The following is a 17,203-nucleotide window of genomic DNA, read 5'->3' on the forward strand; positions in this document are numbered from 1 at the left end:
AATATCGTACAAAGGTTTAAAAATATCATCATTTCTGTAATCAATGTTTACACCGGTAGAACCATTGATATGTATATCACTGCAATTATTATTATTCGGGGTTTTTCTTGTTTTTTGCGTTATTGATCTTCTTTTCTTTCGCTGTTTGAAAATTAAGCAGCCAAATAAGAAAACTAAATTTGAATTAAAATTTTTATTCGACTATCAAAACGTGTCTTTAAAAATTAATGAAATAATTCATGGACAATCAAACAATTATCATAATTCATGTATTTTGATAGAATGTTTAGCCCAATCATTGGGAATAGTTTTGTTGTGGCATATCCTCATACCTAAATGAACAGGAGACATTGGATAACATAGTGAAAAAATTGACCTAATTCAAATAATACCAATCAAAACATTCCGTTCTATGAGGTATAACAGTTGCTCATCCCGAGACATGTGATATTGCAATATTGTGTGAAAACTTTCATATGAAATTGCAAATTGTCCGATAAATTTCTGGATAGAATGTAACTTCTTTGATAATTATTTGTGAATCATTTATTCAATGTATATCATATTGGTTGTGAAATTTGAAAATTTTCAAACATGTCAGCCATAACTTGGCTTTAAATGGGTACACATAATTGTCATGGTATATAGAATAGCAAATGATTGGCTGGTTTAGTTTCTAGGAAGAACTGTAGCCTAGATAGGCATGCATATGGCAGAAGACGGTGAGACTAAATATACCTAATATCATAGGGATAATACCAAATTGTTTGGAACAAAATAATCATTCATGACGCACAATTCTGTGATTTCAAAGAAAAGTAAAATGATAATTAAGAACAGACTGTTTTATATTACTCATCCGATAGTCGGCGAATTTGACTTTTCAAAGTATTGCTTGACCAGGATGAATTCCAGAAAATATTACTTTCCTGAAACAGATCGGAATTTCCAGCTGATAATTGGTTTTGGACCCTGACAATTTTTAATCTGCAAGATTTCCCAAATGAATGGATTTTCATAGCAACAACTGATTGCTTATACAGAAATGCCAAGTGATGACCGTCTGGCCATTTTGTATTGATCTTTTTAGGAAAAACATATTTCTCGAGAAAAACAACAGTAATCAACTCTCAATATATTATACACTCTAAAAAACGAAGAGCTAATTTAGCTCTTCAAGGGCGTGTATAGTGACTGCACTTCGGAGTGCTGATTTGTCTAGTTCAAATTTGAACGAGAAAAATCATAATAAATAATATAACAATAATATTCCTCATTATATAGCGCTTAACATATAGGAACGACGTCTCTAAGCGCTTTACAGATATATTATTACCCCGGTCATCGGATCCTTGCATGCCCGCATACAATGTATGCGCCTTCTCCACTCCCTGGGGAGCATTCCAGCAAGAGTTCCAAGACTCATTTGCTAGGCATACTACATATAGGCTTTCGCATCCTACCGGGTACCCATTTAACACCTGAGTGGAGAGTGGCAAATTGTGGATTGACGGCTTGCTAAAGGACGCTAGGCCATAGTGGAATTCGAACACACGACCCTCTGATTACGAGAGTCAGAACCGCTACACCACGGCGCTTCCACTGGTCAATATACACGCTCTCTAAGAGCTAAATTATAGCTCTTCGTTTTTTAGAGTGTATGGGATTGCCATGATACTATAGGCCTACAGTTGTCTCTTTATTATATCACAAAGAGAACTTTTGACATTTATTACAACAAAAATACCAATTATCTTCGCTACGGGGGAAGGAAGAGGCGACCAACTATATGATTTCAAAGCAGTCAAAATAAAAGTGAAGAATGGTGAAACACGTTATCGAAGAGGAAAAATAATTCCCCTTTAACTTGTCGATGGCCCCCTCTCAAAATACCTCGCGTCGTCCATTTCGTCCTCCTTCCTTATTTGTTATTGCCGTTACCATTGGCGCACAGATGGCGGGGTTGATTGTGGGCATGGGCCCCACAATACATTTCAAGACCAAGGGAAAAAACAATAAAAAGAAAGGAAAGGAAAAGAAAAGGGTGAAATATGAAATTATTTTCTGAATATTATGTGAACATTGAAAATTCTCTGCCATATTTGGCCCCTCAAAATATTTGCTTCATTATATACGCCACTGACCGCTCCCATTTCCTCGCAGAACAAAATTAATGGTCGATCCATAGCTTATGTCAGACACATTTGTCCCCCCCCCCCCCAAAAAAAAAAAAAAAAAAAAGCCAGCGCCAATTCTTCCCCCTTCTAGAGGTTTATGATTGGGGCCTTTCTTACCAGTTTGCTGTTTTCTAATAATTGCTTGGTAAGCTTGAAATCTATTGGGTCAAATTCATTGCCCAATACAATATTCATTGCTATATTTGTGAGTAGGAAAAAATATTGAGCAAAATTTACATTGCCTACATGGTTATTAATCATATAGGAATACTATTAAGCTATATTATCATCAATTTTGACATTTTCCAAACTCCGGATGTGAAATGCAGAAGCTGACTAAACAAAAGAAATAGATAAGTAATTGTTCGTTTATATTATCTCACAAATATCACAATAATATAAAAGTGGCAAATTTGTCCTGTGTATTCGAATTATGTATATATATATACATATATACAAAAAACTTTTTGCCTAAGTGGATTATCTTCGAGTCTATCCTCTTGTTCTCCTTTTTTAGTTGAATTCCGCCCAGGGTCTATCCAATCACAATCGGCGCTCATTATCTGCAACCCCCCCCCCCACACACACACACACACACACTTTTCCCCCTATCTCTTGAACTAAATCTACTGTATATTATCTTTCATGAGCCATGGAGGTAAACATTTAAGAGTTTCGACACGTCTCCTTGAATCAACACGTTCACTAATGTATGGGATACTACATCGGACTTTACTTCCTCAAATCTAATGAGATCACTTGATTAATAAACAATCAACCAAAATTAAGCATTGTCGGTTGATTATAGACGCGGATGTATAGGCCTAACTTGGCAAGTCTATTTGACTCATACTAGTAATTGTTCGTTTGTATTTTTCTCGCTTTGGCAGTATGATAATGTGTGCTTATTGTTTTTCTTATCGTTTTTCTCACGGGGAAGATGTATTCTTGTCAAATTATCTAACTGACTTTAGGCATCGAAGTGTTGGTTATCAATCATCGCATTTTGCCTTCAGGATTTTCTCTCTTTTTGTCAATCCCCAATGTTTCAAGATTATGAAAATTGAACATTCATTTTCCAACACACTTTTCGCATTCACTATAGGGGATCGAGGAATAATTTCATTTAATGGTTGTGAAAAGTTGCGTTGATTTTGTTGAAATATAAAGTGGGTCTAGAATATATCTGTAGAAAGTTAGTTGCTAAAGTGAACATTCGTGCTTCCTGAATATTTGTAAATTTACATTTAATCATAGATAACTATAGTATTGATTTATTTTCTAAGATCAAGTCGATAAGTAGATGTAAGTCAGGGAACGATTCGTGAGCTATAGGGCCGAGATTGTAAGTCGAAGGAACGAGTTGGGTGAAATAATATATTGAGCAGAGTCACCATACGGATTCCGTACAACCATGATATAACCCTGTTCAATTTTATGGTATGCGGTTACACCAAAGAAACCGTCTCCAATAGTCCGATATTATGTCATTGGAAATATCTCATTGATTTTGTCAGTCTAAAGGCCCCCTCACACCTAACCGAACTGCCTGAAATATGCCTTGCGATGGCTGGCGAAAGGCATTTTTTAAATCGTTTTCAATGGTAACTGATAGTAAATCATATTTGCCCTTCTTGTTTGGGTTCGTACTGTTCGTACACCTTCTGAACTAACAGCTGCGATTATTCAAATTCGCGCGGAAAGTTTGAACATTTGAATATTGCAATCACTAATGCTAAGAAGATCCTTCCATTAGCAATGCGACAAGGATGTGTGATGTCACATGTGAACAACTTTCCCTTTGATGGACTATAAAATACCCTAAAAATGTATCTTTTTGCTTTTTCTTTTTGTGATACAAACTCTTTATCCATGATGTATCCTTTAAAAATCTGTATTACATGCCCTCCTCTAGAAAGAACACATGATCTACTGATAGATTTGATAAAAGAGACAATTTAAGTGAAATATATACTAAAGTAATGGGTAGAGTTGTTCACAAGTGACATCACACATCTTTGTCGTATTGTCAATTTGAGGATCTCAATAGCATTAGTGATCGCAATATTCATATGCTCATAACTTTCTCATTGTCCGATTTTTCTCAAACTTTCGTTGATCTGTTTCTTTTATTTTTCTGTTTTCACACAAGCTATCTTGTTTCAAAGGTTTCATTCTCCTTTAACGAAGCAACACGATGACACAAACTACAAGAACGCCCGATCTATTCCCTCGTCTTCGTTTCTAATCACACGCCATATCAAACCATTGCTCACTGTTCTTTCGTCTTATAGGGTAATATCAACCCTTCGCTCGCCTTCGGCTGCAATTTATTCAAAGAGGTGAACCGAAAATCGATATCCTTCGCTTACCGTTCGTTGATAAAATTTGACAAAAGTTACTGATCGCATGATTTGACGGAAAATTTATTTAAATTTCTTGAATTCGCGTCCATTTCGTGCATTTTTCAAATTCGTCACCCTTCGTCCGCCTTCATTCGGTCAGGTGTGAGGGGGGGGGGGCTTAATGTCAGTGCGACTGGGGTACAAAATCCATCGGCAATGAAAAGAAATCACCGCCCCTGTTTTATATACTAGAGTATGTACTTTGTCAATTGCAACTTCATTTTCAATTTCTATTTCAATGTCAATTTCAATTTAATTTTTCATTTCCATTCTATTTTTATTTAATTTTAATTTTCACTTTCATTTTCTATTTCAATTGTTATTTTTAATTATTCAACTTCAATTCCTCAATTTGTTAGTCCAATGAATTGGACCTTTCGTTTTGCTCTCACAATGCTAATACACTCTGAATTCCAAGGATTTAACATAAATCCAGATCGGCTGTGAATAGTGACTAGCCGAATATAAGATTTAGAATTAAACCTTGTTGATTCAAATATAAATCTAAGAGATTTGAATTTAAATCTTTTGAGCTTTAAAAGTTAATCCTTAAGATTTAGAATAGATTTAAAATTCGGCTGGTCACTATTCACAGCCGATCTGGATTTATTTTAAATCCTTGGAATTTAGAGTGTACATGTATATGAAATTATGATAAGGGTATAATATCAATCAGGAATTAAATGACTACAGTTAGGAATGAGATTTTTAAATTATTTTTTAAAGAAATGTTGGTAAATGTTGGTAATTGGCGATTCCTGCGCTGCACCCCCCTCCTCTTGCAATCATAATGCTATTAGTTTAGAACCCGACGCTCTCGTCTCACGTAAGAAGACCGAATTAGAAAACCCATGATGAAACGAGAGGATCTGGTTGGTTGTAAGCCCCGAGTGAGTGTATGGAAATCATTATGAAAAAGTGTAAATCCACTGCTCACTCAGCGCTGTTGCGTTGTAACCAATTATTTTTGTTGAAACCCAATTCTATATTAAAGCCTTTCTGTTTTTTTTTTCAAAGATTCATTTCTTTACATGAAGCTGGACTGTCAACATTCCAATTTTTGATGAGTGCTTGTAGTGGCCTTTTTTTAACCATTGATTCTTTGCGAAAAGAATGAAATATACAATTCCATATATTCATTCCACCCCTCTCGGTAATAATTTCATTATTATGTATAAAAAGCCTCGGTTATATTTTATATAATTGGTTGCATATGGGAAAATTTCATATGTAGATGATATCCTGAAATTTTCTGTCTCTTACATCCATAATAAAATAACAAAAAGAAGGTAGAAATGCGCAATTTTGACAGTTCTACGAGTCCTGATACACACCAAACAAGGTATTACAAAATAGTTTAAACAATAACTGCGGCAGAAATTAAATTGTTACTATGGTAACGTTCAATTACTTCGTAAAAATTCAATTGGGAAACATATTTTCTCTTTATATAAGATGAAAATATGATAGTTGCTATGGTAACATTTTTTGCAAACAAATAAGTGAATGACTGAGAGAAATGTAATTCTGTTTAACGTAAATTAAAAATGAAAAGGAATTTTAAAAAATGTGTCCACTCGTTGTGGTCAGTACGGCTAAGCTACAAGGGTACGAAGTTGTTTATTTCTTATAACATCTTCAAGTGTATAATAGGAAGGAATGAAGACTCCCCGAAAGATAGAAAGAGAGAGAGAGTGGGGGAGGGGCAAGATAAAAGTAAATTTTTATTTTAAAAAATTTGGACCAGATATAAATTTGGTGGAATCTGATATAGCTGCTATAAATATAACGACATTCATTGTGAACAGAGTTATTAAAGAATATATTGGGGAAAATGTCACAGCACATTCATATTGTCTATTTATCACATTTACTAGCTAATCAACTCAATAATTATGTGGCAATGACAACAGCCATAGACAGTGATCAGTGCCCACCCATCCTAACATGTGAGGGGGGAGCAAAAGAAAACAAGGTCTGTTTTAATTTGTATAATAATAGAAAGCATCGAAATATCTCGTAGTCCTTTCTTTTTCCTTCTATGAATATAGCTGGACCGCCGACAATGTATGTAGCACTGATTTGTGAAAAGAAGCAACAAATGAGTTACATATAACTTTATTAATTCACATCCTATTTTTAATGAAAATTTCATGGTTACGTTTGTTCGATTTTTCTTTCCGAGGAGAAGTATAGACGTGGCCTTTAATAGTTGGAAGAAGGCAAACATTTCTGGATAGACGTGCCTTAAAAGGTATAATTATGACCCTTCGATTTTTCCAAATATTAAGCATGTTAACCATCGATCGATCTCTCGACTTGGAAAAAAACAAGTGGAAATCAATAAATGGTTGAAATAAACCTTGACCTTTTCCATCATCTGTTCATGCTCCAAAATTTCCGATTTGATCTCAGATGCGAATGATAAGCAATAGTTTCGAGGTGATTTTATTTGAAGGATATTACCCAACAGATTAATGATGTCGTACAAGATTTTTCTTTTATGCTTTGGTTCGATTGATAATAACAACAGCGCCAACAAACAGAATTAATATACTGTTGTATTAACGATAGTAATAACAATGATAATACAAATAAATTTATTTCTATATTAGTGCTTTTAATACGATTTATATCACGGCGTTTTGCAATTATGATGCAATTAAAGAGAGGGAGAGAGAGAGAGAGAGAGAGAGAGAGACCATAATAAAATTGATAATCATATATTCTAAATGTACCATAGGTAAGGGATTAAGTTGAATGTACATTTTAGATGTACATATATACATGTATATAATTGTTCCCTCTTTATTTAAACAAGGTGATACCAAAGGCAACAGTCGGAAGCTCCAAGATAATTACACAAACGAGGGACAGAGCTTGAAAAGAATCAACAAAATAATTTAATTTTACTTTTTAGCGAAGCAAAGGATTTTGATTATACAAACGGACCTGCTTGGAGTATGTATTGCTCTATGTACAGTTTACATGAAGAACTCTGAACTTGATGCGGAATTGAACTTTAAAAAAGAGGAAGAAAACATGAACATAAAAAATAAAGATGTAGCAACCATTTACTGTCAATAGTCAATCTGACTAATTAATAATTATTTTTAAAATTATCGAATTTCAAGATGAAATAACCAGTCCGTGTGTTTCATCGTTGAACAAAGGTTTAATACAAACTTTTTAATCATGTTAATGTTGAACATTTTTTTTTTAGAACACAAAACGTGTACTTTATTCTTTGCAGATGCATTGGCGTATAACATTAATACATGATTATTCATATACAAACAATATTCTATCGTGTTAGAAATTATGTTAACATGTATATTATATGTAAATTATATATATATATGTATATATATATATATATATATATCATATATATATATATATATATATATATATATATATATATATATACATACAAACACATGTGTGTATATACATACATACATATATATACATATATATATATATATTGTATGTATGTATGTATATACACACATGTGTTTGTATAATTAACGGAAGAGCTCTCACTGCACTATCCAATCAGTAATATTATACCTGTTGTTATTATGCGCAGGAAGATTAATGCATATCCTTCCTTTAAGCTACTTTCATAATCCATCAGGTATACTCCTTATTGAAACCTTTAAAAAGGATCTTTGTTGCCCCCTGGAAATCTTTTGAAAGCAAGCTTATGACTTCCATCTTATAATAATTGGCGGCTGCATCAACCAGAATGAAGATACATTTGGGAAAGGTTTCTCTACATGTCATACGTATGTAGTCATTTTATTCCAACCTCTGACTTCACATGCTGAATATATCAATTCCAGCTATACATGTATTGTCCTATATGGCGGCAAATAGTTTTGAGAGTTATGAGATTTTGAGGAAATGGCATCCACTTACTGCAATCGATCGTATAGATTCGCTGTTGGCTTATCGATTTATTCAAACTGAAAATATGAAACTAAATAGCGAATTATGATGAGCACGATGTTACGGATGATACAGTACGGATGCAGAGTATTTACTTTCATTGTCCGATTAATCGATTTTCTCTTATTTGGCAACGTCTTCCAGCAAATCGCTTCAGGTTTTATTTTGGGAAAAATCAAAGCCAAAGACAGTCATGAATATTCAAAGTACGATCAAGTTTCTTCTTTGCGTCAGTCAGCGATGGAAATTGAGGTCACAAGCAGATAATATTTTAGGGCCAGGATTTATGCTCGATTTCATGAAAGAAAAGACGAGACATTTAAAAAGAAATGTATCTCCCATAATGTTGAGGTCCCACTGGCTAAAGATTTGGGTTTGACGAAAGATACCTATTATATTCCTCACCTAGGTCACACTGTGTTGCACCAAACATTTTGAGCGGGTAAACTTTTCCTACTTTAAGAAAATCGTATTTTTCGGGTATTTTTTTCAATCAACTCTGTTTAACACGTTTAAGCACTGCCATAGAGTTTTACATCCAAGTTGAAATACAAATTGTCTGAGGTCAAGTAGATACCTAACAGGGTCATCTAGCATTTCATAATTAATTTCAATTATTTACATTATTGATAATTATAGGCCTATGTCGTAAATGAAACGCTGAGAGATGAATCAGATTGTTTAAACAAAAATGTGTATTTATTCAACTGGATTGGATGATTCGAAACGAAAGTATTTAGAAAAAACTACGTGATGACGTGTGCGTAGGTGCATGGGGGAGAGAGAGGGGGGGGGGGGGATAGAGTAAGGGGGTTCGGGAAACCAACAACGATATGAACGCAAGTGAGAATAAAATAGCCTAAAAGCAATCTTCATCATTCAGCTCACTTTTCATACTAGATAAAACAAACCTGACACACAGGATATCACGATATGACTCACAGAATAATGTACACACAAGTACCTATTCATGCCTCCACTCATATCTAATGAAGATCGTAAAGTCTTATATTGCCAGGGGACTTCAATTTCTATCATACTCACTCAAACAGTGTATGTGTTTTTTGTTTTTTAGTTTTCGTCTTACTTTTATCATGTTTATAAATTATATTTCCACCTTCACACAAAGGGTACCCCCGAACATGCCCTATCAGTGAGACGCATTCATCTTGATCTGTATCATACCTGGATGCGTAATATGCCTAACGTATCTTTAACTTGTTATTCCTTATCATCCCGACCTCTGTCTCCGTGTCTCTCTTTTTTCTCGCTCTGTCTCTCCTTTCCACTCTCTTTCTTTCTCTCTCTCTCACACACCCACACACACACCTTCCCCTATCCCCACGCTTCTCTTACACAGCCCTCCCCAATTCCTCTCCATCTCTCCCTCTTCCAATTCCATCCTTCTATCCATAATTTTCCAATCACTCTTGCTCTCCCGCGCCTCCCTCAGAATTCTCGTCCTTATGGCGGCGCTTCGAGCTGTGTCTACAAATACCAAGGTTTTGATATCAACGTACCGACCGGCAGGCCCATGAGGAAACGGCCAAATGAAATTGAAACGTCCTCAACATGCTCGATGTGACTATTAAGCATGTATCTTATTGCTAAGAAAATATTTTCTATCGGTTCATGGCGGAAAAAATACTCGCTTGAGTAACTGAAGGATTAGGAAAAGAGGAGGGAAATAACAAAGGGAAGAGAGTAAAAGGAGTTGAGTTCATCAGGTGCCACACTGTATATTTCCACAGAGTGAAGAGTCTTCTTTGATAGAAAACCCAAGCTTGATCAAGTGGTCTATCTCTGTCCAAAAAAAAGGAAAGAAAATGCATTTTGAAAATAAATTTTGACAGAGGTTTTTCATTTTAATAAACATGTCATTGGCGATTCAAACTTTAGATATACAAGTTTAAGCAGACTTTAAACATGTGTTTTATGATCTCATCCTACAATAAATCCATACTTGGAGGGAAAATCTTCCTCAGATTTATCGAGATCCTATACAAGGATTTTTAAGGCCGCAAAGGATTGGCATAATCATATTTCTTCTTCGAGGTCCACACATGAGCTGAACAAAATGAAAATGATTGCTAGGAAAGAAATCATGCTGCATCACATGGTTAAAGCTTTGCCTCAGGCGGTGATTTGCTAGATTCAAAAGCTTTCTTAACCTTGTTAGCCATTGTCCACTTCTTGAAAATGAAGGGGAAAACAAGTTCTGATCTATCTCTAGAGTGCCCTCAATCCGAGCTCGCAGTGTTATTGATTGGTGCATGCGGTTCACCCAGTTTAACTAAAATAATTGTTTTCTGTTCAACCCTGACTAAATCAATCAAATGCAAATGAAGGCTGAATAACATCAATGAACGATGAAGACTTTTGGTGAAGACAGAATATGCACGTTGAGTGGGTAAAATATTAGGTAATTGGTAAATCAGAAAATTGCCTAAATATTACCATGATTACTCTGCGTTAATAGATAGTTTAAATCACCTGATATTGCAATGGCTAAATATTTATTAAGTGTAAAGATTTCTTTATCGTGTTTAGATGGGGGGGGGGCATGCATTTTTCCTCCTAATTATCTGGTTAGTCCTTCTATCATGGTTATTGATCGTTTCGACATCTTGGGAAAGCCATCGAAGCGATCATATATATCATTTCTCGTTGACAATATGGCTTGGAGATTGTAAATTAGACTTTCGCTCTATCGAAATAATTTTCTCATTCAAATATTTTTAGATGATATTGAAATGGGCATACCTCCAAACATTGGATTTTACAAGTAACTTGTGCTCCTATATTCCAACGAATTTTATTCATCTTTTTTTTATATACCTTACAGAAACATCGACTCAGGCTATAGCATTACATTGGTGACTTCTGATGATATCATTGTGGTCACATGACATCAGTCCCACCAATGACTGCGCTCCATATACTTTCCAGGAGGGAGAAATAATAATTACAATGGAGAGCCAACAACAACCAAGGCCAAGCATTGCGTCTGAATTAGAGCGCTCCAGCTTGAGGTGCCTGGTTATGATCTCTGAAGTGACGATATGTCGCATGGTGAGGACCATACATCAGTCATTTGATCACGATCTTTAATTGCTTTTCATAACGAGTTCGGGCTTTACAACACTACAGAGAAATGATTGAAGCTGACATTTATGACGGGGAGAAGAAAGAAAACTTCTCATGGTAAAAACATCGCATTTAGCAAGAGAACTCCAACAGCACATACCAACCCCTTGCCGCTCACTCCGTGGACAATGAAAGTGATGAAATATCACAGCAAAAATACTACTATGTATAACTCGATCACTGATTGAAGCTTTTCACAGAAAATGCATTTTTAAATGAACAATAAGAACAAGGGGTAAAATATTGTATCATCTCAGACTAAAATGTCATCTGGGTCACAGCACAATGATGAAAACCAAGCCTTGAGTACGCGGGAAGGTTCAGTGGCAGGAAGTCTACATACAAGAAAGAGTTTGACACGTAACTCGAGCACAATGAGCAACTTGAAAGATCCAGGAAGGCATTCAAGTGTCCGCCGATGTATCAGTGATTCCGACCGCGACTCTGTATACGACGTCACCGGGAGTACTGTGATCGTCACCTTGCTCATTCTCAGCCCGCCCATAGTACTCATTGGCGTGATCCTTCTGACTACAGGCGCCATCATCAGCAACATCTTCGTGCTCGTCGCCGGACTTGCCACGATCTTGAGCGGTGTCCTGATCGCGGCTACCAGCGCATTTGTCTTCGTACGCATGCGCGGTGGCGTTAGAAGTCGGGGCAGTATGAATGAAAGTAGGAGGAGGAGTGATAACGGCGGAGTACCTCCGGGTCGAGGAAGCTACTACCGGGTCACGATGGATTTAGAGAGGAGTGCAAATTCTGCAGATGGCTCGTTTCGGGTGGAGATCACAGAGAAACCTGCAACCATGGTCACTTTCTTCTCATCAGCTGACTCAGACACGCAGTCGATACGAGGCAATAGAATCAATGGGTAAGTTGACGGTCGGGTTACACAAACACAGGCCTTCTAAAAATAACTTGAAGGAGATGAAACACCGTTTTATTCTAATTTCATCGATAAATAAAAACAGGACACTTTTCGTTGCCCTATTTAGTTAACTAAAGCAAAGGAATGAGTCTAAAAAAATCATTTTAAAAATGGGATGGAAGTTACTAAAGGGTTAAGCGTGCTGCAAGATAGCAACTAGCTACCGACTAGCTGGTGGCTCACTTAATTAGCGATGCAAGTTGAGCAAATAGTGCATACTCTCTTAATCTTTTTTTTCTGCACGCGCTTATAAAGCTATCCGCTAGATAATGACTAGCTATCATCTAGCTTGAAATTTATCTGAGGGTTATCTAAATGAATGTAATTAGAAAATCATTCGAGATTTATTTTTATGTGGAACATTACATTTCTTCGGTTCTTTCTTTTATTTATTTCAGGTCCAATACTAGTAGTCTGAGTAGCTCTAGCGGAACGATGAAGGCAATAGGTGTTAAGCTAGGATCTGAAAACTCCAGTCCAGGTTGAATATTGGTCAAAATGGCGGGAAACCGGCTGATATAAAAACATGCTTTCAGTAACACGGGGCGAATGATGAAGGCGGTTCCAAACCATATACAAGTTATATATACAGTGGGTGTAAAAAAAACGGGACAGATTTGAAAAGTCTATAAAACTTTTGTTTCTAATTATGATCTCTATATTTTGGTGTAAATAGGTGCTCTGAAGTGTTATCCTTCAAATGCCATTAAAATAAAATAATTTAGTTTTGTTCATGCTTTAGCGAACATGGAATGTTTTTGTCTGGGGTTGAAAAGGAAGCTTGCGCCAAAATGGCATAAAATGATAAATATGATGGTTGGACTTCTTGCTAATCAGCAGACTTCTTCTTAACCTTTTCATTATCTTTGCCATAATTTTCGAATTGTGCGGTAAAAATTCATTTCCAAATCTACTTATTTGCTTGAATCGTTCTGTTGTTCCTTTTTAATATGTTCTCTTTTAGTTTTGAATATTCCTTCTTTAGGCAAGAACACTTTTTTTTTTACCGAAGTAAAAATGGGAGAGCGTGTTTTTTTTCCTTCAAATCCTTTTATTGTGTGCTACAAAGGTTATGGTTCCTTTGAACAGTGGCATACTGATGGGTCGGGGCTTGGGGTGCTCCCCCCCCCCCCCCAAATAAAAAAATCATGACCAAGAAAGAAAGTGGAAAAGAAAATAACAGAAAACATAGAAAGTGAAATATGATATCATTTTCTGAATATTATGTCAAAATCACAAAATTTTGTATTTTGATAAAGAAAGTGGAATTTTTTCGGCTTCACAACTGTTTGATACATTTTACCCGATCTGCCATATCTTGCTCCTTCAGAATTGACTCAATACACCATTGCCGTTAAAAGACATGAATCCTTTCCTGTTTGTCCTGTCAAGCACATAAACTTGGTGAAGGATTCAATAACACTTTGAAAATAAAAATGTCTTTTATAGGTACCATAACATAATTTGTTTCACATGATAAAAGGATTTGAATAATTACAAATTCTCCCAATTAATAATGCAAATCTTCTTATTTGGGTTGACAAAAAGTCTTTTCTTTTTACTTATGAAGGAAAATTCTAAGTTAAAAGAATTTTAACTGAAAAACAAACTAATTCAGGTAAATAAATAAATTTGTAAACGAAATTTGACAGCATATTTCAAAAATTATGGCTACGACAATGAAAAAATAAAGAGGAAGTCTGCTGATTAGCCAAAAGTCTAATCATCAAATGTCTCATTTCTGCCATTTTGGCGCAAGCCTTTTTTTGAACCCCCAACAAAATTGTCCCGTGTTTGCTCAAGCATGAACAAAATTTCTTTTTTTAAAGTGGTATTTCAAAGATAACATCTCAGAGCATCTATTAACATCAAAACATAGATATAATAATTTGAAACAAATTTTTTATAGACTAGCTTTTCAAAACTGTCCCGTTTTTTTTATACGCACTGTTTTATATTGTGGCAGAAAGAAGCTGCTGAAAACTGCTTATCTAAAAAAAAGAGAGCCAATGGAGTAAATTAGAGAGTCAAAAGGGGCCTAAGCTTTCGATCCTAGCAGAATCTTCGTCGGAGGCAAAATGACAAACATATAGGCAAAATGACAGACATATATCTTTGTCATTTTGCCTCCGACGAAGATTCTGCTAGGATCGAAAGCTTAGGTCCCTTTTGACTCTCTGTTTTATATTGTATATAACAATTACTTCTTCCACGAAGATGACCCATCTTCATGATCTTTGTGACTATTCAAAACATATATATATATCGATATAGCGTTGGAAAATACCGAGGTTGTTTTACCTGACTGCTAAGAAAGCACGAATGCCTGTGAGCAAGCAATCAGGGGACCAACGGCTTAAGGTCCTCTCCGAGGGACCTGGTAATGAGGATAAATGCCTTACCAAGGGCACTAGCGCACCACTTGGGAATCGAACCCGGGTCACCGGAATCCGGAACCCCCGCTCTACCGACTGAGCTATCGCGCCTCCCATGTACCAGAGGGTCCAAGCAATTTATTATTTTATTTTTTTAAAGTTTTTTTTATACATTATAGTATTCTGAGATCATTCAATTATCCTGAGACGAGGCCTACTTTGTAAACTGTTGATTAATGTTGTCAACAGCAAACATTTCGAGATTGAGGAACTGAAGTCACTTTAGAAATCACCTTTAGAAATAAAAACCGTTACGTAGATTATTGGTTAAATATCAAATAGGTCATCATATCATCGTTACGTTTTTGCTTGTTATGAATTAATGTAACATGAAATACAAATATTTGTCCAGTTGTGATAAACAGTAATTATAAAACATATTACCACGTATTGAATATAATCGTAAAGTTATTGTGCGTCTAAGAAATGTCATACATGTTTTTATAGTGCTAAGCCTTGCAAAACAAATCACACATGGATGTATCTGTCATACATTAATTTTGTCTTGGCTTCTGTATAGAATTCCCTAACACGGAGTGTAAAATATAATCATATACCTTGTTTTGTTGTTGTGACTGTTAACTTCTTTGACATGTTGTCTTGTGAAACATGTGTGGGGGATTTGTTTGTGTATATGTGTATATTAGCGTGTGTATGTATAAGTCGGAGGGTGGGCGCGCGTGTTTTCATGGTGTATTGGTGAGGAAAAAACAGGATTTTTAACTGATTTCATTTTTTAAAACTATATTATTCATGTTTTATGTTATCAAAATAATGTACAGCGTTATATTGTTTAATTAGAAATGTTAGATTGACATGTGTAATGATTTTATTTTAATGAGATCAAAATATAACATTGGAAATAGAGGATAATAATGTGTGGGTTAGATTATGGTTAAACTGACGTGTTTGTGGCACCTTGTATTGTGTGTATCGCACTTATAGTGTGTTTTCTGATACAAGGAGTTCGATTTATAACGCAATGCCATTGAGTTTTATCAATGATGTTTATGTTATTTAGCGGTTTGGATAAATACTATTTGTATGAGGAATATGTAGAATAATAAAATTATATATGTATATCGTGGATTATTTAGTTCGATTTGTCTTTTTTCTTCAGGTTTACTATTAGAAGAGACAATGATTATGGTGATTATATTGATACTGATGATGATGATGACGACGACGATGATGATGGTGATGATAGTGATGATTTATTGATAATAGTAATGATATCAACTACAGTAATCGGTAATTAATAGGTAGTTATAAAAATGAAAAACTATTAGCATACATTCATAGGTCATCTCCAAAATAAGGAAATGGAATGGTGATTTCGGATTTCCTGTTACAGTTTCATTGGATTGAAATAGAGCTTGTACGAACTGATGACCCATGATAGCAAGAGAGAGAGAGAGAGAGAGGAAAAGTGAGAAATGAAAGAAACGGAGAGAGGGCGAGAACTTACCCCCCCCCCCATTATTTTTAATAGTTTTGTTAAACGACTGGCTTTATAAGTGCCAATTTTATTGCGCGTTGATTTAGAGCAAACTGTTAATCGTTTTACCACAGCATGTAATCGAAAATATTAAACAAGAACAAACAAAATTAGTCCTATGGTTATCACAATCATGATAATTAATGTAATAACTTCATTATATGACATTTTCGTTAATTGATCAAATACCACTATGTGCTATTCAGTGTCCCTATTCTATTTAATTTGATATCACCGAATGGAAAATGTACAAAAGTGATGCGCAGCCGATTTCATCAGAAAATATGTACTCACTCTCACATAATCTCCCCCTTCTCTCTCTCTCAAACCTACCATCCCCACAAACATCACAATCACTCATATTTTCCCTCATTTCTTCCCCTCCCCTCCCCTCTCTCTCTCTCTCTCTCTCTCTCTCACGTACTCAACTCCCTACACCATCTCTATATCACAAACAGTTTCACGGCCTCTCATACATGTCATACCGTCTCCCAGCGGCGTAACAGGGGTCAGTGGCCAGGGGGGGGGGGGGGGGGGGCAAGAGCCCCAAATTTCCCGGTCATATCATGGTATGAACAGGCGTAATGGTGTAATGAGGCGACTATTTTGAGAAGGCCAGATATTACGTATCGGGCAGAATATATATTTTTTTAAAG

The 17,203-nt window shown here is 35.6% G+C and overlaps 1 protein-coding gene across 1 annotated transcript; it reads left to right on the forward strand.

Moving 5' to 3' along the window:
- Positions 1–11,384: 11,384 nt before the first annotated feature.
- Positions 11,385–16,129, forward strand: LOC129269997 (uncharacterized). The gene is made up of 2 exons (XM_054907430.2): positions 11,385–12,557; positions 13,013–16,129. Exons 1-2 carry the CDS (start codon positions 11,947–11,949, stop codon positions 13,098–13,100), a joined length of 699 nt encoding a protein of 232 aa, XP_054763405.2. The 5' UTR covers positions 11,385–11,946; the 3' UTR covers positions 13,101–16,129.
- The last annotated feature ends 1,074 nt before the right edge of the window (positions 16,130–17,203 follow it).

Source organism: Lytechinus pictus, chromosome 10 (assembly GCF_037042905.1).
Source record: "Lytechinus pictus isolate F3 Inbred chromosome 10, Lp3.0, whole genome shotgun sequence".
Classification (NCBI taxonomy): domain Eukaryota; kingdom Metazoa; phylum Echinodermata; class Echinoidea; order Temnopleuroida; family Toxopneustidae; genus Lytechinus; species Lytechinus pictus.